Source organism: Trichechus manatus, unplaced genomic scaffold, assembly GCF_000243295.1.
Source record: "Trichechus manatus latirostris isolate Lorelei unplaced genomic scaffold, TriManLat1.0 scaffold00067, whole genome shotgun sequence".
NCBI lineage: Eukaryota > Metazoa > Chordata > Mammalia > Sirenia > Trichechidae > Trichechus > Trichechus manatus.
Genome location: NW_004444003.1, coordinates 6,222,810 through 6,239,649, shown reverse-complemented (window position 1 = coordinate 6,239,649; position 16,840 = coordinate 6,222,810). Strand labels below are relative to the sequence as shown.

At 40.1% G+C, this 16,840-nt stretch overlaps 1 protein-coding gene across 16 annotated transcripts in view; it reads left to right on the top strand.

The window, feature by feature from the left end:
• Positions 1-16,840, top strand: part of CELF2 (CUGBP Elav-like family member 2) — a 389,761-nt gene that overhangs the window by 329,705 nt on the left and 43,216 nt on the right. For all 16 annotated transcript variants that reach the window (XM_023734375.1, XM_004379694.2, XM_023734378.1 and 13 more), the window contains one exon: positions 6,383-6,517. In XM_023734375.1, the coding sequence (XP_023590143.1) occupies positions 6,383-6,517 (135 nt within the window). The remainder of the gene's footprint in view (positions 1-6,382; positions 6,518-16,840) is intronic.

The window sequence follows — 16,840 nt, the reverse complement described above, 5'->3', positions numbered from 1 at the left end:
GGTCACGGTCCATTTGTTTACTGAGGAAAAAAGTAGTGATCTATGATATCTGAGATTGCTAATGGATGCAAAAGTTAATCACATTAAGAAATTAAAGGATTAAGTAATGTAGAGAGCAAAGTGTAGTGAATAGTTACTTACTGTGTGGTTCAGTTCAGCTGCTAACCAAAAGATCTACAGTTGGAATCCACCAGCCGCTCCTTGGAAACCGTGTGGAACTCTGTCCTATAGGGTCTCTATGAGTCGAATCAACTCGACGGCAACAGGTTTGGTTTTGGTTTGGTTTTTGGTGTGGTTACTGGCTAACTCAGTTCTTAGCTACTAATGAAGACAAGATCACAAATGCAGTCCCTTGCACTCTGGTTCAAGCACCCATAAACTGAGCAGAGAGCAGTGTTTTAAAATGTTATCTCTTAGATCCAGTGTTTCTACTAAGCAAGACCTATGCTTGGCCATACCGGACTAAAATACCTCACCCTACATCTTTTCTGTCTACATTCTGTTGAAGGTTAACAAGGCCACTGTACGTGAATGTGTGGAGGGAGTAAGAGTTTACTTTTAATGCCCCAGCCGTATTTCCTTTTGAAACTCTGTGTTCTGCTGCTCCTTATCTTCCTCTCACTCCCTCCTCTACCCCCATAAACTTCTCCAAGGTGCAAAATAAAGGGAGACCAAGACCTGATGAGGAGGAAGGAAGAAGAGCTCCAGATGGGAACCAAGAGGGTAGAAGGAACACTAATGGGGAGGCCAGATGGGCAGGGAGAGGACAGGCACGCTAGGAAAGAAAGCAGGACTCTCCTGATGTTCACCTGGAACCGTTTATTCAGGAAGTGTCCCTTGGAGAATGGGTAATGGTTTTAACCTCTCTGTGCCTCAGTTTCCTCTTTCTATAACATGCACAATAATAATGGTACCTATATCCTTTGGATTTCTTATGAGTATTAAATAAGAGACTGCATGTAAAGCACGGAGAATCATGCCTGGCACATTATTCTTATTTCCATTATCATTATTATTTGAAGCAATATTATTACAATTAGTATTTTAGCTAATAGAGCTTATTCTGTTAGCTTACTCTGCACTAGGCATTGTTCTTTGAGCATTACATGTAGTGACTTATTTAATCTCATAACCTTAAGATGTTGTTCTACTTTAAATCCCACTTTTGATCCCAGTTGAAAAATCTGAGGCACAAACAGTTAAACAATTTGCCCAAAGTGATATCGATGGTAGTAGGTGAGATGGGGAAACCCTGGTGGCGTAATGGTTAAGAGCTATGGCTGCTAACTGAAAGGTGAGCAGTTCGAAGCCACCAGGCGCTCCTTGGAAACTCTGTGGGCAGATCTACTCTGTCCTATAGGGTCACTATGAATCGGAATCGACTTGACAGCAATGGGATTTTTGTTGTTGTTGTTGTTTTTGTTGAGGTGAGATAGAGACAGGATTTAAACCCAAGTTCAGTGGTAGAATTGTCATCATCCATGCAGGAGGCCCAGGTTTAATTCCTGGCCAAGGCACCTCTAGCACAGCCACCACCTGTTTTGTCAGTGGAGGCTTGCGTGTTACTGTGATGCTGAACAGACTTCAGTGGAGCTTCCGTAGAGGACCTTCCAGAATAAGATGGTCTAGGAAGAAAGATCTGGTGATGTACCTCCAAAACCCAGCCAATGAAAACCCTATGGATCACAGTGGTCCTATCCCCAACTGATTGTAGGATGTTGCAAGACCAGGCAGCGTTTCATTCTGTTGTGCGTGGGGTCCCATGCATCAGGCCAACTCTATAGCAGCTAACAATGACAACAGTCTGAGAGTGGTTTCTGCCCTGTTTTTAACCAGCCTGCACTGCCTCCACTAAATGGTGGTCGTTGCTGCTGTTGTCGTCACTGTTGTCACCAAGCTGAGAGTGTTGTGCATTCTAAGCCCTAGGAAAACAAGTATAAGGTGAAGAGAGAGATGCCTCTACCAGACCCTGCATTGAGAAAAGCAGAAATGTGGGGAGTCAGGGCTGGAAATGGGAGGCCCTAACCCAAAAAAGTTGGCAAGGAAGTTGCCCTTTTCAGCCTCTGGGTATTCCAAGCCCTTATTTCTCAGGATGAGGGGCAGGCAGACTGAAAAAGCCTCACAGGGACAGCGCGCAGGGATCACGAAAGGAATAGGATAGAAGGGACAGGTAGTGATGTCCCACTATGAAGCCCCTGCCACTCAGTAACTTCTGGTTAGTTGGCTGGTGGGTTGGTGGGTGGGTGAATGGTTGGATAGATGGGTGGATGGATGGCAAATGCCTGGTTGATTCTCCCATCTCATCTTTTCCCAAATCCCTCAGGTGCTGGAAATCATAATGGTCTCTCCTTTCCACTCCTCATTTCTGCTTCCTTCAGCGTTAACCACCCCCAGCATGGTGCCGTAGAGCCTTTCTGTCTCAGTCCTCTGCCTTGCTTTACCATGTGGAAGCAGGGAAAGGTTGAACAGAATGCCAAAGATTCAGGTGGAAAAATGTGCGAAGGGAAAACTTTAAAAAGGGATTTACGGGGGGCACACAAGCCCTCAGCCTTGGATTCCGAAGGGAGAGGACACAGTGGTATAGAGAACCTGACTGTTGTGGACTTGGCTCCAGGACTTTTATCTTTTAATGAATGTTGGTGAGATAAGGAATTAACATGGCCCTAATAAATATTTGTAAAATGGATTAATTAACGATTGACGGAAAACAGTCAATATTTGATGCTGTTGTAAATACTGAAGCATTAACAAAGAATGGGGAAAACTAAAAATGTCGTTGGATCTATAGACAATACAAGTTATGGAAATTTCATACCTTGTGTTACCGTGTTCATTCATCCAACAAAGACTTACCCATCACCTACTACGTATACAGCACTGATGTGTTTGTGTGTGTTTAAATAGACTTGAAAGTGAATAAGACAAAATTTTTGTCCTCAAGGAACTTAATATCTAGTTACAAAGGTAAAAAATACTTATAAATTATGTCAGAGTAGGATATGTAAAGTAGGATATGCCGAGAGCCACAAAAAGGGTTGTACAAAGAGGTAAGGGGGTTTGCTGCTAACACACAGAAAGTGCCCTCGTTAAATGAAAACTATTAGTCTTCTTCAGAGGAAGGCTGTGAGGTGTGCAGAGAGCACTGAACCAGAAATCAGGAACTTCTGCTGTCCACAGGCTGAGAGACCTTGGCCAAAGATGTGATTGCCTCTGTCTGAAATGAGTGGGTTAAGCTAGACAATCTATACACTTCCTTCTAGCTCTGGAATTCTATGGTCCTTACTGCAGGATTCCTCCCATCTGGGGAGGGTCAGAGGAGATTTCCTGGAGGAGGAGCCTATGACCCAAGCCTAGAATAATGAGTTTGCTTATCACTAATATGTGCCAGATGCATGTCGTAGGTTTTAATTTCAATGTTAAACCCTCTTGTATGCTCAGTCGTCTGTTGGTGGTATAGTCTGGTCATCTGGTTTACATCATTAAACCATTAGAGGCAACATTATTTACAAGAGGGGACAGATGGATCAGTACAAATGTATCTCTTCTCTTGCAAAATAACTCAAAATCTGGGCTGTTGTCAAACTGAAACGTGAAGTGCATTGAGGTTGCTTTCAGGGAATAGAAGCCCCTCGCTAAGTCCTGGTGGGTCTGCACTAATGCCAGGCAGCTCCCATATTTCTTCCATTTCCATTTTTCTAAAGTATTACATCATTGCTGGTGTTAAATGGATCTTGGCTGACAGCAGAGAATTCCAGAAAGATGTTTACCTGTGCTTTATCGACTATGCAAAGACATTTGACTGTGTGGGTTTTAACACATTATGGATAACATTGCAAAGAATGGGAATTCCAGAACACTTAATTGTGCTCATGAAGAACCTGTACATAGACCAAAGGCAGTTGTTCATACAGAACAAGGGGATACTGCACGGTTTAAAAGCAGGAAAACTGTGTGTCATGGTTATAGCCTTTCGTCATGCTTATTCAATCTGTATGCTGAGCGAATAATCCAAGAAACTGGACAATGTGTAGAAGAACGGGGCATCAGGATTGGAGGAAGACTCATTAACAACTGTGATATGCAGATACCACAACCTTGCTTCCTGAAATCGAGGAGGACTTGAAGCACTTCCTGATGAAGATCAAAGATCAGTATCTATTACACCTCAACATAAAACAAAAATCTTCACAACTGGATCAATAAGCAACATCATAATAAATGGAAAAAATATTGGAAGTTGTCAAGGATTTCATTTTACTTGGGTCCACAGTCAACACCCATGGAAGCAGCAGTCAGGAAATAAAACGACATTGCATTGGGCAGATCTGCTGCAAAAGACCTCTTTTAATTGTTAAAAAGCAAAGATGTCACTTTGAGGACTGACATGCTTCTGACCTGAGCCATGGTATTTTCAGTTACCTCGCGTGCATGAGAATGCTGGACGATGAATAAGGAAGACTGAAGAAGAATTGATGCCTTCAAATTATAGCATTGGCAGAGAATATTGAGTATACCATGGACTGCCAGAAGAAGGAACAAATCTGGCTTGAAAGAAGTACAGCCAGAATGCTCCTTAGAAGCCAGGATGGTGAGACTTTGTCTCATGTACTTTGGACATGTTATCAGAAGGGACCAGTCCCTGGAGAAGGACATTATGCTTGGTAAAGTAAAGGGTCAGTGAAAAAGAGGAGGACCCTCGATGAGATGGATTGACACAGTGGCCGTGAACAATGAGCTCAAACAGCAGTGATTGTGAGGATGGCGCAGGACCCGGGCAGTGTTTCATTCTGTTGTACATAGGGTCGTTATGAGCAGGAACCAACTCAAAGGTACCTAACCTAACAACAACAATATTACTGAAAAATAAGACCAGTGCTTTCTCAACTCCCACATTCTCATAAACGTGACACTGTTTGACCCTTGATCAGAGAGAACAAGAGAGGGCTTTGTTCACAGTTGCGTTTGCCTGATAAAGCAGGGTTGCCTGAAGTCTGCTCTTTTCCTGCAGAAATTCACAGGATTCCACAAATACTTGTTCCCTGCTCCTAAGCATCCCCATGAAATAAGTGGGCTTTGAGAAACAAGTGTTTGGATTTCACCATAAGCCAACCAGTCTGGATATCTCTTGGAAAGAAGATGGAGCATCATTTGGAGCAAAACGAGAGCCCGTTTTGCCACAAAGACATCAGCCACTCGTTTTTGTGTAGAACTATGCCCCGATTGAGGAGGACAGGGCAGAGGAACAGAATCAGTGCTCATCAGCTGCTTTCTGAGCCATGCTTATGCTGAGGGCTCCACACCAGTGGTTGGAAACCTGCAGAGATGTGTAGCTAGACTATTCTCTTGCTGCTCTCCATTCACTCCCAACATAGGAGGAAGCCATTATCAGGCCACTTTACCTAAAGCCGATTAAATTTGATCAATAAACATTTATTAAGTATCTGGATTTGAGAAGAAGGTAAAATTAAGCTGATTATTTAAGTCCAATATCTTTGTCTATACAATTCCTCTGTATAAGGAAAGAACTACTCTTTCCTGCTTCTCGCACGTACGTTCGTTGCTCTAGCTGTTAAGTGAATCAGGGAAAAACATTTTGAACTTTCAGAAAACCTTTGGGTTGAGAAATAGAAGGGGGAGGATAAACGATATTTAAAGTGTGCATTAAAAAAAAAAAAGTATGCATAGCATAGACACCAGGCCCAGTCTGCACCGAGGCACAGCCAGCCTCCCTGTGTCAGATCATTGTCCCAAGTCTTTCTGCTAATCCCACCCTTGTGTTCTTGCAAATTTTTATTTCTCTTTGCTATTTATTTTTCTGAGCTCCTCTCTCCATCTATCCAAGCCCAGATCTCACCATTTTTTGACAGCTACATATTAGAAGTTGCCAGTCCACAAGGCCCTACTGTGGCCAGTCAGCACAGAGGAATTGCTTACTTGTCTTTTCTGTTTATCTGTACAGCATAGAGAGAGGGCAGTTGATAAGCATGTCCTGGGTTAGGACAGCCAGCACCACAGTGAGGTGACTTTCCTGAGAAGAAGTGTGGGATGGAATTCAGTTACCCTTTTTAGCTGCTGGGGTCTCTAGGAGTAGAAGATTGTAGCAGAATAGAAGAGCTAAAGAAGCTGACCTCTGAGCTTTAGCAGCACCCCAATCATGGCAGCTAGGAGTTGTCAGAGAAAAGGGATAGAGACTGCCCATCCAGATGGGATTACTGTGCAGAATACCAAGGCAGCTCCTACCGAGCACAGCATGACATCACAGGGATTAGTGGAGGGCTCATCTGCTCTTGTCACCTGCCCTGATGCTTTTATAAGCCATCTCTTGTTTGGAAACTGGGAAAGTTGGCCATATTGCTAAAATTACATTTTCTCCCCTCCACAGGCATGAATGCTTTACAGTTACAGAATCTGGCCACACTGGCTGCCGCTGCAGCCGCGGCCCAGACCTCAGCCACCACCACCAACGCAAATCCTCTCTCTACAACGAGCAGTGCCCTGGGAGCCCTCACAAGCCCTGGTAAGAAGTGCTGTTCTTCCCTTTCGGATGATGCGGGAAGAGCAGTCCATATACTCACTGCCGTCGAGTCCATTCTGACTCACAGCAACCCCATAAGACAGAGTAGGGTTTCCGAGGCTGTAAATCTTTACGGAAGCAGACTGCCACATCTTTCTCCCGTGGAATGGTTAGTGGATTCAAACTACCAACCTTTCAGTCAGCAGCCGAGTACTTTAACCACTGCACCACTACGGCTCCATGAACAATGCATATGTCTGGACAAAGGTAGATGTGTCCAGGACAGAGATAGGAAATTATTTCTGGGCATCTAGGTTATTTTGTTTATTTGTTCATTCGTTCATTCATTTGAAACAAAGTTTGAACATGTTTTATTTTCCAAGGAAAAGATGAAAAAAGTATTTAGTAAGAGAATCCACCCTACTAATGATTCGTTTTGTTTAAAAAAAGGTCTATATCATCCATTCAATTCTCACTTTTAAGTCTATGGTTACAAAGAGCCTCAGATAGTCTTTTTTTTTTTTTTTTAAATCTTTCTGGTAATTTAAGAATTCTTTTAAATCTCAAAACCTCTAATCATTCTAGTGTTATGTTGCCCACCAGCTTTATCCTTCATATTTGATTTTAAAATCCATGGTGTAGAGAGGAACATTTTTGTTCTTTTGCAGTCAAGAAAATTGACTATGTAATTTAAAGTCTTTTTTCCCCCAAAATTTTGCTGCCTTATTCAAAAGCAGGTGCCATTTTTCTTTTTCTACAAGCCAGACATAATGTGGTTGCTTAGATACCATGATTTGTGTAAAAAAAACAACAACAAAAAACAGTGGAATGTTTCAGTGACTTCTCTTCCTTTCTGAGTTTTCTAGACCTTGCTAGATAGATGATCTCATCTCCTTCTCTGTTACTTGAAGGAGTTGGCCTGGACAAGCTCTAAGCTTCCTTCTAACTTTGAAAATCCCATGACCCTCTATGAGCTATGTCCAAAAGATTAGCTAAGTGTTGAAGCAATGTTAATGTAGTTGTGCAGGGCTTTCTTTCAGGAAAATACATAATAAAAGATACAGCACACTGCAGGTCAGCTTTCTTAAGGCTATTGACTTCAGGGAGCAGTGAAGCACGTTCTTTGAACCTGTGTCACTCTCAGAAGCAGTAGACCTTGGTTTGTTTATAAAACACTGTATCTAGTACATTTCACCCTGAGAGCGGTTTTGAAGGAGAAACGTAAGAGATGTTTACAAGAGGCTGGCAGATTCATCTTTAATGTGTTATAATCTCATAGCAACAGCATAAAAACGCATTGACTTTATTCTCTAAAATGCCTTCAAAAATGTATCATTATTATATGTGGGCCCCATTTAATTCAGTGAATAGTATTGCTGAAAAATCAACTGTAAGTCATATTTTTCCAATAAATTAGAGCTTTAATGCAGTATATAAACTTTTTATTTAAGTAAATCCTTTAGAGACTCCTTTTGAGAAGTAAATGTTTTTGACATGATAAATTGCCCCCATAGAAAAATAATAGTGATTTTTTTTTTCTTAAAAACAAAAACATTGGCCTCTCTAATTTATCTGTTTTATAAATCAGATTGGAAGGTATTTTTTTCTTAAAGTAAGAATTTACCTCCCTGAGAGGACTTGAAATGCTTACATTAAAGCAGCACAGAGTATTGTATATACATGTGATTGTATTATTAATGAGAAGCTGGTGTTTTTAACCATATTTTATTTTATTTTGGGAGAAAAACTAAAGATCACTTGTAATCTGAGTGCTTTGTTGTTTGTTTACATAGAAGTGAAGAGGACTAGCTTTTTGTTTAAAAAAAGAATATTAACTTAGTTTTGGGAGAAAAAAATTATTGTAAATTTTCCAACCTTGGCCTTCGTCTTCTCTCCCTTTTATTGAGAGGGTAACCAGAAGAAAATGACCAACTCACAGTAACAAAGTAGAGAAGGAAGAAAAGCAAGGAGCTGTATAACCCACATTTTGGACCATCAGTCCTTAAGTGATTTAACTTTGATATATTTAATATTGTAGTTATATTAAGATTTCTCTGCTATTGCAAAGGCAAACCATTATCATAAAGGAACATTTTCATTAAGGGGATGTGGCCTTTTATTTGTTTGTGGATTCATTTAACTCTATTAAAATACATTCTTCCATTGTGGAATAAAAATTAATATTAAAACATTAATTCTTCTTTAAAAGAAGACATGTCTGTTTAAGCAGCCAAGGTCAAAAGCAGATATAAGATGATCAGTGTAGATAATGTAACTCAATAAATAATATGTATTAGGTGCCTGCATAGTGTTAGGCATTATCATAGGTGCTATGGATACAGGAGTGAATGGAACAGACATAATTACTGCTCTCATGGGTCTTAGGGGAGCTCAGACAGTAAGCTAATAAATATATATGACATATATGTGATAAGGAGCCCTGGTGATGCAGCAATTAAGCACTCAGCTGCTAACCCAAAGGTTGGCAGTTCAAACCCACCTAGCGGCGGCTCCGCAGGAGAAAGACCTTGCGATCTGCTCCTGTGAAGATTACAGCTGAGAAAACCCTATGGGGGGCAGTTCTGCTCTGTCACATGGGGTTGCTATGAGTCGATATTGAAGGGGGCTGATGGAGGGTATTTTATTTAGTGTGGTCAAAGAAGGCCTCTCTCAAAAGGTGGCGTTTGAGCAGAAACCTTAATAAAATGAAGGAAGCCTTGCTCTGGATTACTCTTCAAACCTTGAATTGAAACTGTTGCCTGAAGTCATCTTTAAACTAGTAACTGTTTAGGTCAAAAAGTAAACGTTGTCACCCTTGAGTATTGCATTCTTTAAAAAACAAAAACAAAAATTATATAAGACCAAAGGGACAACAGCTATTTTAAAGCATAGATAAGAGGTTGGAGGGCAGGAAGTTTAAGTCAACGGTGGTGAAACAACTAGAACAGAAACAACAAGAATGTTGACACAATACGAAGAATGTAACCAGTGTCATTGATCACTATGGTTAGAAACTGTGGAATGGGAGTGGGTCTTGCTGTGTATAGTTTCACCTAAAATAAACTATTAAAAAAAAAAAGAAGAAGAAGAAGGCAAAAAGCATGTAGATACCTGGGTTAAGAGTATTAGAGGCAGAAGAAAGAGGTAATGAAAAGGCTGTGAGGCAGGAGGGAGCCTGGCATGACCTCAGGCTAGTCAGGAAGCCAGTGGCACTGCAGAGGAGGGTGGAGGGAGTGAGAGATGCGGTCCATGTCAGGGGTCCACATCCATTCTGTACAGTATGGTGACTGTCATGAGTAGGTTGTAACCTCCTTAAAAATGTGGGGTTCTTCACCTAGGAAGATGGCCTAAGTATTTGTCAGAGATAAATCTTAAAACATATTAGACATTTTTAGTTTTTTCCTGAGACTATATTGTGAAAGGGAAGATGTGCTTCGAGATGTATATTCTTTTTTCCTTCTCCTATCAAAACTCATCACTAGCAAAGCGTCTTTCCCTTTACTCTCAAAGTGGCATTCTGCCCGTCCGTAGATTCTGCTAACTGAGGTCTCATTGAAAGTGATTTTTCTCTTCTCTATTGAGAAACGCCTTGCATAATAGCTGAAAGTATTTCATTGGAATCCTGAAGTGTAGCAGCAGAAACGATTTGAATCTACAATTTCAATTATTTTTCTTAAGTGTAACTAAAAAAAATCTGGCATTTAAGTGAAAGTAAATTATTTGTCTAATTTCCATCAGGGACTTTTTCAAAGTCACAGAAAATGTGGTTAGTAGAATTCACGTCTCTACTTAATCAGAGCAATTTCCTCTGAAGTAAAAGGGCTTGGGAGCAGTCCCTAAAGTCAGTGCCGTTATTTATTTTTTAAATAAGAATAAATAGATCTTGCTGTTGTACCATTAAAAAGTCCCGTCAAACTGTGAAATGCATTGAAACCTCATGCCACCACTGCCACAAAGGGCTTTGTTTTACCCTGTTTTTAAATACCGTTTCTTCAGCTTCAGACAAATTCATCCAGAGAGGAAAGGGACAATTTAATCCTCCAAACTATTAATTTTTTTAAATAATTGTAAATTTATTATTTCAACTTTGCGTATCCAGGAAAAGTCTCCCTCCAGCATTATTACAAATGATTTTAAACAGTCTTTGCTTTTAAAACATGAAAGATTAAGCTTTAATTTTTGTTTTAAAAAAAAAAAATCCGCTTAGGCAATAAATAGGTTCCTTTGTCTCATGGCCTTGAAATAAAAATTAAAATGGTTTAAATTGCCCGTGGTTAGGGTAAGTGTTTCATACAATTATCAGATGGTAGTGAATAACATTGGAAATTAAATCGTGAAAGAAAAAAGTCAGGTAAATGCACATTATGTCTTTTATGAGTTTCTCACAGGTCTTTTGAAACCTCATTTCGTCATGGTTTTTGTCTTTTATTTTGATAGGATAATTTTTTTCTTTATTTCAATCTCCTATTTAGGTAATTAATTCTTTGGTCATTTCTTCTTACCCAGTTTTGAACCTGTTTTATGAGGAATGTGTCTCTGTGTTTGTATAAATAGGCACTACATCTGTAAAGCATGAAGCTAGGTTTTAAAAAAAGATAATAATATTTGTCTTCTGCCCAGCTTGTAGATTTGTTGTTTTTGTCTGATAATTTTGGAAGTTTAGGAGAGAGCATTAGTATTATCACATATGAACATTTCTTTGGCATTTTCTGTCTAAAACATAATACTATGTTCACATATCACATCATTCCACTGACCTTCTTTTTTCTCTTTTTAAAAGGAAGGATATTTTAAAATTCTCCAAATGCTTCTCTAAGTGCAGACTCAGTCAAGTGCACACTTCAGGATAATAGACAATTTCTTTCAATAGTGTAAGACATTTTAAAATACTAGGAAGCATTTTTCCATTCCCACTATTGCCATTTCAAATAGTTTTCACTTTAAAGTCTAGGCAATATTTTTTTCCATCTTCAAGGTGTTCCCTGCCTCCGTGAAGGCTGTGACAGGCACACAGTTGACGCTTCCTTTTAGACTCCAAGGGTAGAAGAGACTGAAGGTGTTTTTAACGTGATTCAAACATCTCCTGCTCTCCTCACGTAATAATGACCAACAGCTGGTTACCTTAAATGTTCACACCTGTGTCGCCAGCGCGGCAGTGGAGAACAGCACCAGGCGCAACAGCTGAATGAGCAGTGGAGAGCAGAATTCATCCTCAAAGTTATCCTATAACCTCTCAGCTTTACAAGAGGCTTTTGTCACCGCCTTAAATTTATCTGCATTTATATCATATGAGAACTTGCAATATTTGAAGAGATGTGATTCCGAGGCTGATTTAACCAACATTTTTGAGCCTTCTATTTTGTGCAGGGAAGGTACATAAAAATGAGTATCAGGTCCTGTGCTGCCCCTCACATGCAAGTGGCAGTAACGTAAAGTGGAGTGTGTTGAGGCCCTGAGAGAGAGAGACAGACAGGCAGACAGAGGGTGTTGGGGGTATAGAGGCAGGAGAAGCCATCTCTCCAGAGCTTTTACAACAGTACCATAGCTTCAAAACTGAAACTCCTTCCACAGACCTGGCCCTACCCATTAAGTATATTGTCATCACCATCTCACTTACCTTTCTTGAACCATTGACGTGATCTTTAAGGCCAGTCTCTGCTTCACTTGCACACCTTATCAGTCACCATATCCAGTTGCTTCTCTCTCCAAAGTATCTCTTCTTTCCCTTCCAATTGACATTACCCTGAATGGGGCCCTGGGTACCGTTGATACAGCCTCAACTAGGCTCTTGGTCCATTTTGCCCACTGTTGGCAAAACAAAGCAGTTCTGTTCAGACATTTTCCATTTGACTCACCAAGGTCTAGACTAGAGTAAAGCAAGCTCCTTAGCATGGCATTCAGGGTCCTCCCTGATCTGACTCCATGCTTTCCTGCCAGAAGTGTCACTGCCCCCCGCCCCAAGCAGTCTACACTCCAGCCACATCAAAAAATTATTCTTCATCATTACTGTAGCCTTTATGCCTTTATTCTTGCTGGCGTCTCTACCTAGAAAGCATTTTCCCCCATTTCCCCTTATGAAAATCCTCTACCTCATTAATTTATTACAGTGTCTGTACTTGGGAAGGAGCCCTGGTGGCACAGTGGTTAAGAGTTACAGCTGCTGACCAAAAAGGTAGGCAGTCTGAATCCACCAGCTGCTCCTTCGAAACCCTGTTGGGGCATTTCTACTCTGTCCTGTAAAGTCACTATGAGTCGAAATCAACTCGACAGCAAGGAGTTTGGTTTTTGGATTGGTACTTAGGAAGATTAATGTGTAGGGTATAAAATTGGTGTTTTTAATATACATTATAAAAAGTATAGTTTATTCTACTTGTATAAATTAAACTACAGTAAAAAAATGTTTAATAATAATAGTTTTTAATAACCTACTATTTATCTTTAAAGAATCAATGCAAATGCCACCTCCACCATGATGCCTTCAAGTCAGAAGTAATCACTTCCTCATTATATGTCTAACTAAATACTTAACTCCTTCTAAACCTGGGTCAAATACAGACTCCTTCCTAAGGAGCTATTAGGAACAGAAGAGGAGGGAAAGCTGAAGTATCTCACACAAAATAAGCATTCTGTAAATACCTATTGAATGAATGACTCTTCTACACATTGTCCTCCTCAACTACCAAAGTACATTCTTCGTATTTCTACTAAAGTGCTTATCATATTTTCTTTGCAGAGTAATTATTTGGGCGCGTGCCTTATCTCTCCTTCTAGATAGTAAATTCTTCCAAAGTAGGAGCAGTTTGTTGTGACTTATAATCCCCTTGTGTTTGGAACAATATCTTGCATGCAAACACTGAAATGATTTTTAATTAAATTGAATATCAGAGTGAAAATGTTCCAGACAAATGTTTAAAAACAATGTATTCAGTCCAGTCCAGTGCACATATCTCTAAGAAGCAATCTGAGTCTGTCATGGTGACGTTTTTACAGGGTCGGTGCACCTACCTTACGACCCATGGTTTAGTTTGATCCAAAATAGCCACAGCCTACAGGAGAATATTCAAGTGTGATGGCTTTCTGAAGAATGAGTCAATACTAACTTACATTAGAATAAAGTTATATAAAGCAATTTTTTATTACAGGCATTTTATGAAGATTAACTTTCATAATGTTCTGATGTCATGATAAAGGATAAGTAAGAGTCTCATATCAAATAAAGGCATTTCATTTTCAAAAGAACCACCTACTCTAATGTGGGCTTTTGAAAGATGACATAACAGATCATCCTCAAAAGACTCCCGTTAATTATGTGTGCTTAGCTGACTCCCGTACCCATTGAGCATGCCTACGCTATTTAGATAAAGCAAGATCCCATTTAGCTTGTCAGGGTAATTTTTACTTATACTATGTGGTCATTTTATTAACTTAGGGACCAGTCATTCACTTAAAGTTTACCTGGGTCTCTTGCCTTCCCAATTTTCTCCTGATGCCCATCTTTTTTCATTGCTTACTATCAAAGAGGAGCCCAGTGGTACAGTGGTTAAGAGCTCAGCTGCTCGCCAAAAGGTCGGCAGTTCAAATCCACCAGCGGCTCCTTGGAAACCCTGTGGGGAAGTTCTGCTCTGTCCTGTAGGGTTGCTAAAGGGTCGCTATGTGTTGGAATCGACTCGACAGCAATGGGTTTGTTTGGTTTGGTTTTATTATCAAAGAAAAGAAGTGAATCTCGAAACAGTCCATTTTCCCCTCCATTAGCTACTCTTTTAAGTGTTTTAGTCAAGGAGAGTCAAATCAGTTGTTAAAATGAGCTATTTATTTGTAGTGTTGAATCCTTCGAATAGCTTTATAACCCTTGTCTTAGTCATCTAGTGCTGCTATAACAGAAATACCACAAGTGGGTGGCTTTAACAAAGAGAATTTTATTTTCTCACAGTCTAGTAGGCTACAAGTCCAAATTCAGGGTGTCAGCTCTAAGGGAAGGTTTTCTCTGTCGGCTCTGGAGGAAGGTCTTTCTCATCAATCTTTCCCTGAAGTAGGAGCTTCTCCACACAGAAACCCCAGGTCCAAAGGATGCACTCTGCTCCCTGTGTGTCTTTCTTGGTGGTAGGAGGTCCCCAGCTCTGCTTGCTTCCCTTTCCGTTTATCTCTTGTAAGGTAAAAGGTGGTGCAGGCCACACCTAGGGATACTCCCTTTACATTGGAGCAGGGATGTGACCTGAGGAAGGGTGTTACATACCACCCTAATCCTCTTTAACCACAGGCAGAGATTATAACACATAGGAAAATCACAGAATGGAGGACAACCACACAATAGCGGGAATCATGGCCTAACCAAGTTGACGCATATTTTTGGGGGGCACAATTCAACCCATGACAACCCTTATTGTGACAGAGTTGACATCCTATTTGCGTTTCCTGCCAGTTTCAACATTTTCTACCTCCTTTCTAGAAGGTTTCTTATGTGCTCTTGTTCTTGACATTATGGGGCTCACGTTATTTTCCTCAACATCAATGGAGTTGAACTTTATGTAAAATGTACTGTGAGTTAAATATGACTGTAGGGACTATTATCTAATGATAACGTTTTTTTCATTCATTCAACGAATATTGAACATCTACTATGTGCCTGGAATTATTCTAGGCACTTGAGACACATCAGTGGACAAAGCTGACAAAACGCCTGCTTTCATGTAGCTTTTATTCTAGCGTTAGATATCTTTTTCTTGTGGTGAAATGTGTGTAACAAAACATTTGCCATTTCATCCACTTTTACGTGTACTGTTCAGTGCTAGCATTAGATTTTAGAAAGCTTTATTTTACTAAAGTCACACAGTTGTTAGCTAGACTGTAAGTATGAACTATAATTTCTACGTCCTTTAAAAAAAGACTTTTCATAACCAGTATTTTGTGAGTTAGACCAAAGTGTAGAGGAAGGAATCTTTTTTTTTCTACTTTCTTCTCTTCTCTAAGCTTTACTGTTTTTTACACCTTGAGTGCAACAAAGAGCTCTGAGAGTAGTACCCACCTTTAGGGTAGATTTGGTAAGTGGTAAAACCAAGAAATGTTTTGCAATAGACAGAAGTATGCTTGGCACCTCTGTTCTGTGTCTTTTCAGCAGAAACATTACATGACAAGTTTTTCAAAAGTTCTTAAGCATTTAAAACTCATATTTTTGGAAAAATAATAGCTGGGAATGGTCTTTCTTTCCAGTAAATGGTTCTTTATTTTAGATCGATTATCCTGCTTGTAGGAGAAATAAAAAAGCACGAAAATAAACCTCCCAACCAGAGGAGTTTTAAATGACCCCTGAATGTGCTAATTTTGACGTGGAATTACCTTTGAATTTCATTTATCGTCAAGAAAATGAGAAGTCTCTTGGTCCAAATAGTCAGAACTGCAGCTAATTCTCTAATTCATTAGAGTGTCCTGATCGGCCAGAGGGTCCTCAGCTCCTGCCATCAGGACAACTTCTGCACAGTGGATGGGCAGCCCGTGGTATATGTGATGCCCCTGACCTAGAACACACTGGAGTTTCTTAATAGTCCTGAACTAATTTAAAGCTTAATAAAGCTGCACAGCTGAGGGGGTAGGGATATTTATGGTTCATCATTGCTTCGCTGCAGAGCCCACACTCGGGTTTATGCAAGTAGATTCCACCTGTGCTCTAAGCTCTGCCTGTTGGATCTTGTTGTCCTGTGGGTGGACAGACCATGCTATGCATTCTTAGGACCATTGCTCACTAAGTGCTTTGTTCTTTCGTTCTTTGGGCTTTTTAATATTTTTAGACATTGGCTGTAGTTCTTTGCATGGTTGCTTTTAGTGGCACTGGAGTCTGTGCTGCGATGAATGAGAAGATCCTTTTTAAATACTGCTTTGCATAGTCTTCTGTAGTGTGCAAATCCATGTCAGATCCCCTTGTGACATTTGTAGGGGTTCAGAGGTATGTCTTCAGCACAACAACAGAAAACCAGAAAAAAAAACCCCACTGTCGAGTCAGTGCCAACTCTTCCAACGCTGTGAATCTTTACAGAAGCAGACTGCCATATTTTTCTCCCAAGGAGTGACTGGTGGGTTCGAACTACGACTTCAGTTAGCAACTGAGCACTTCACCACTGTACCATCACAACAACACAACTATTTAACTAATAAGACTATTCCCCTACCATATTATCTATTGTTGCTGTCTGATATAATGGTGTTATCACTGCTAGCACTGATGAAAGGCCATATTAATTGATGACATTTTATATAAGGTGAGGAGTCAACAAAACATATTCTGGTCACTTTATTCTTCTCAGAAATTTATGATTGAAGGTTCATTTTTTAAGC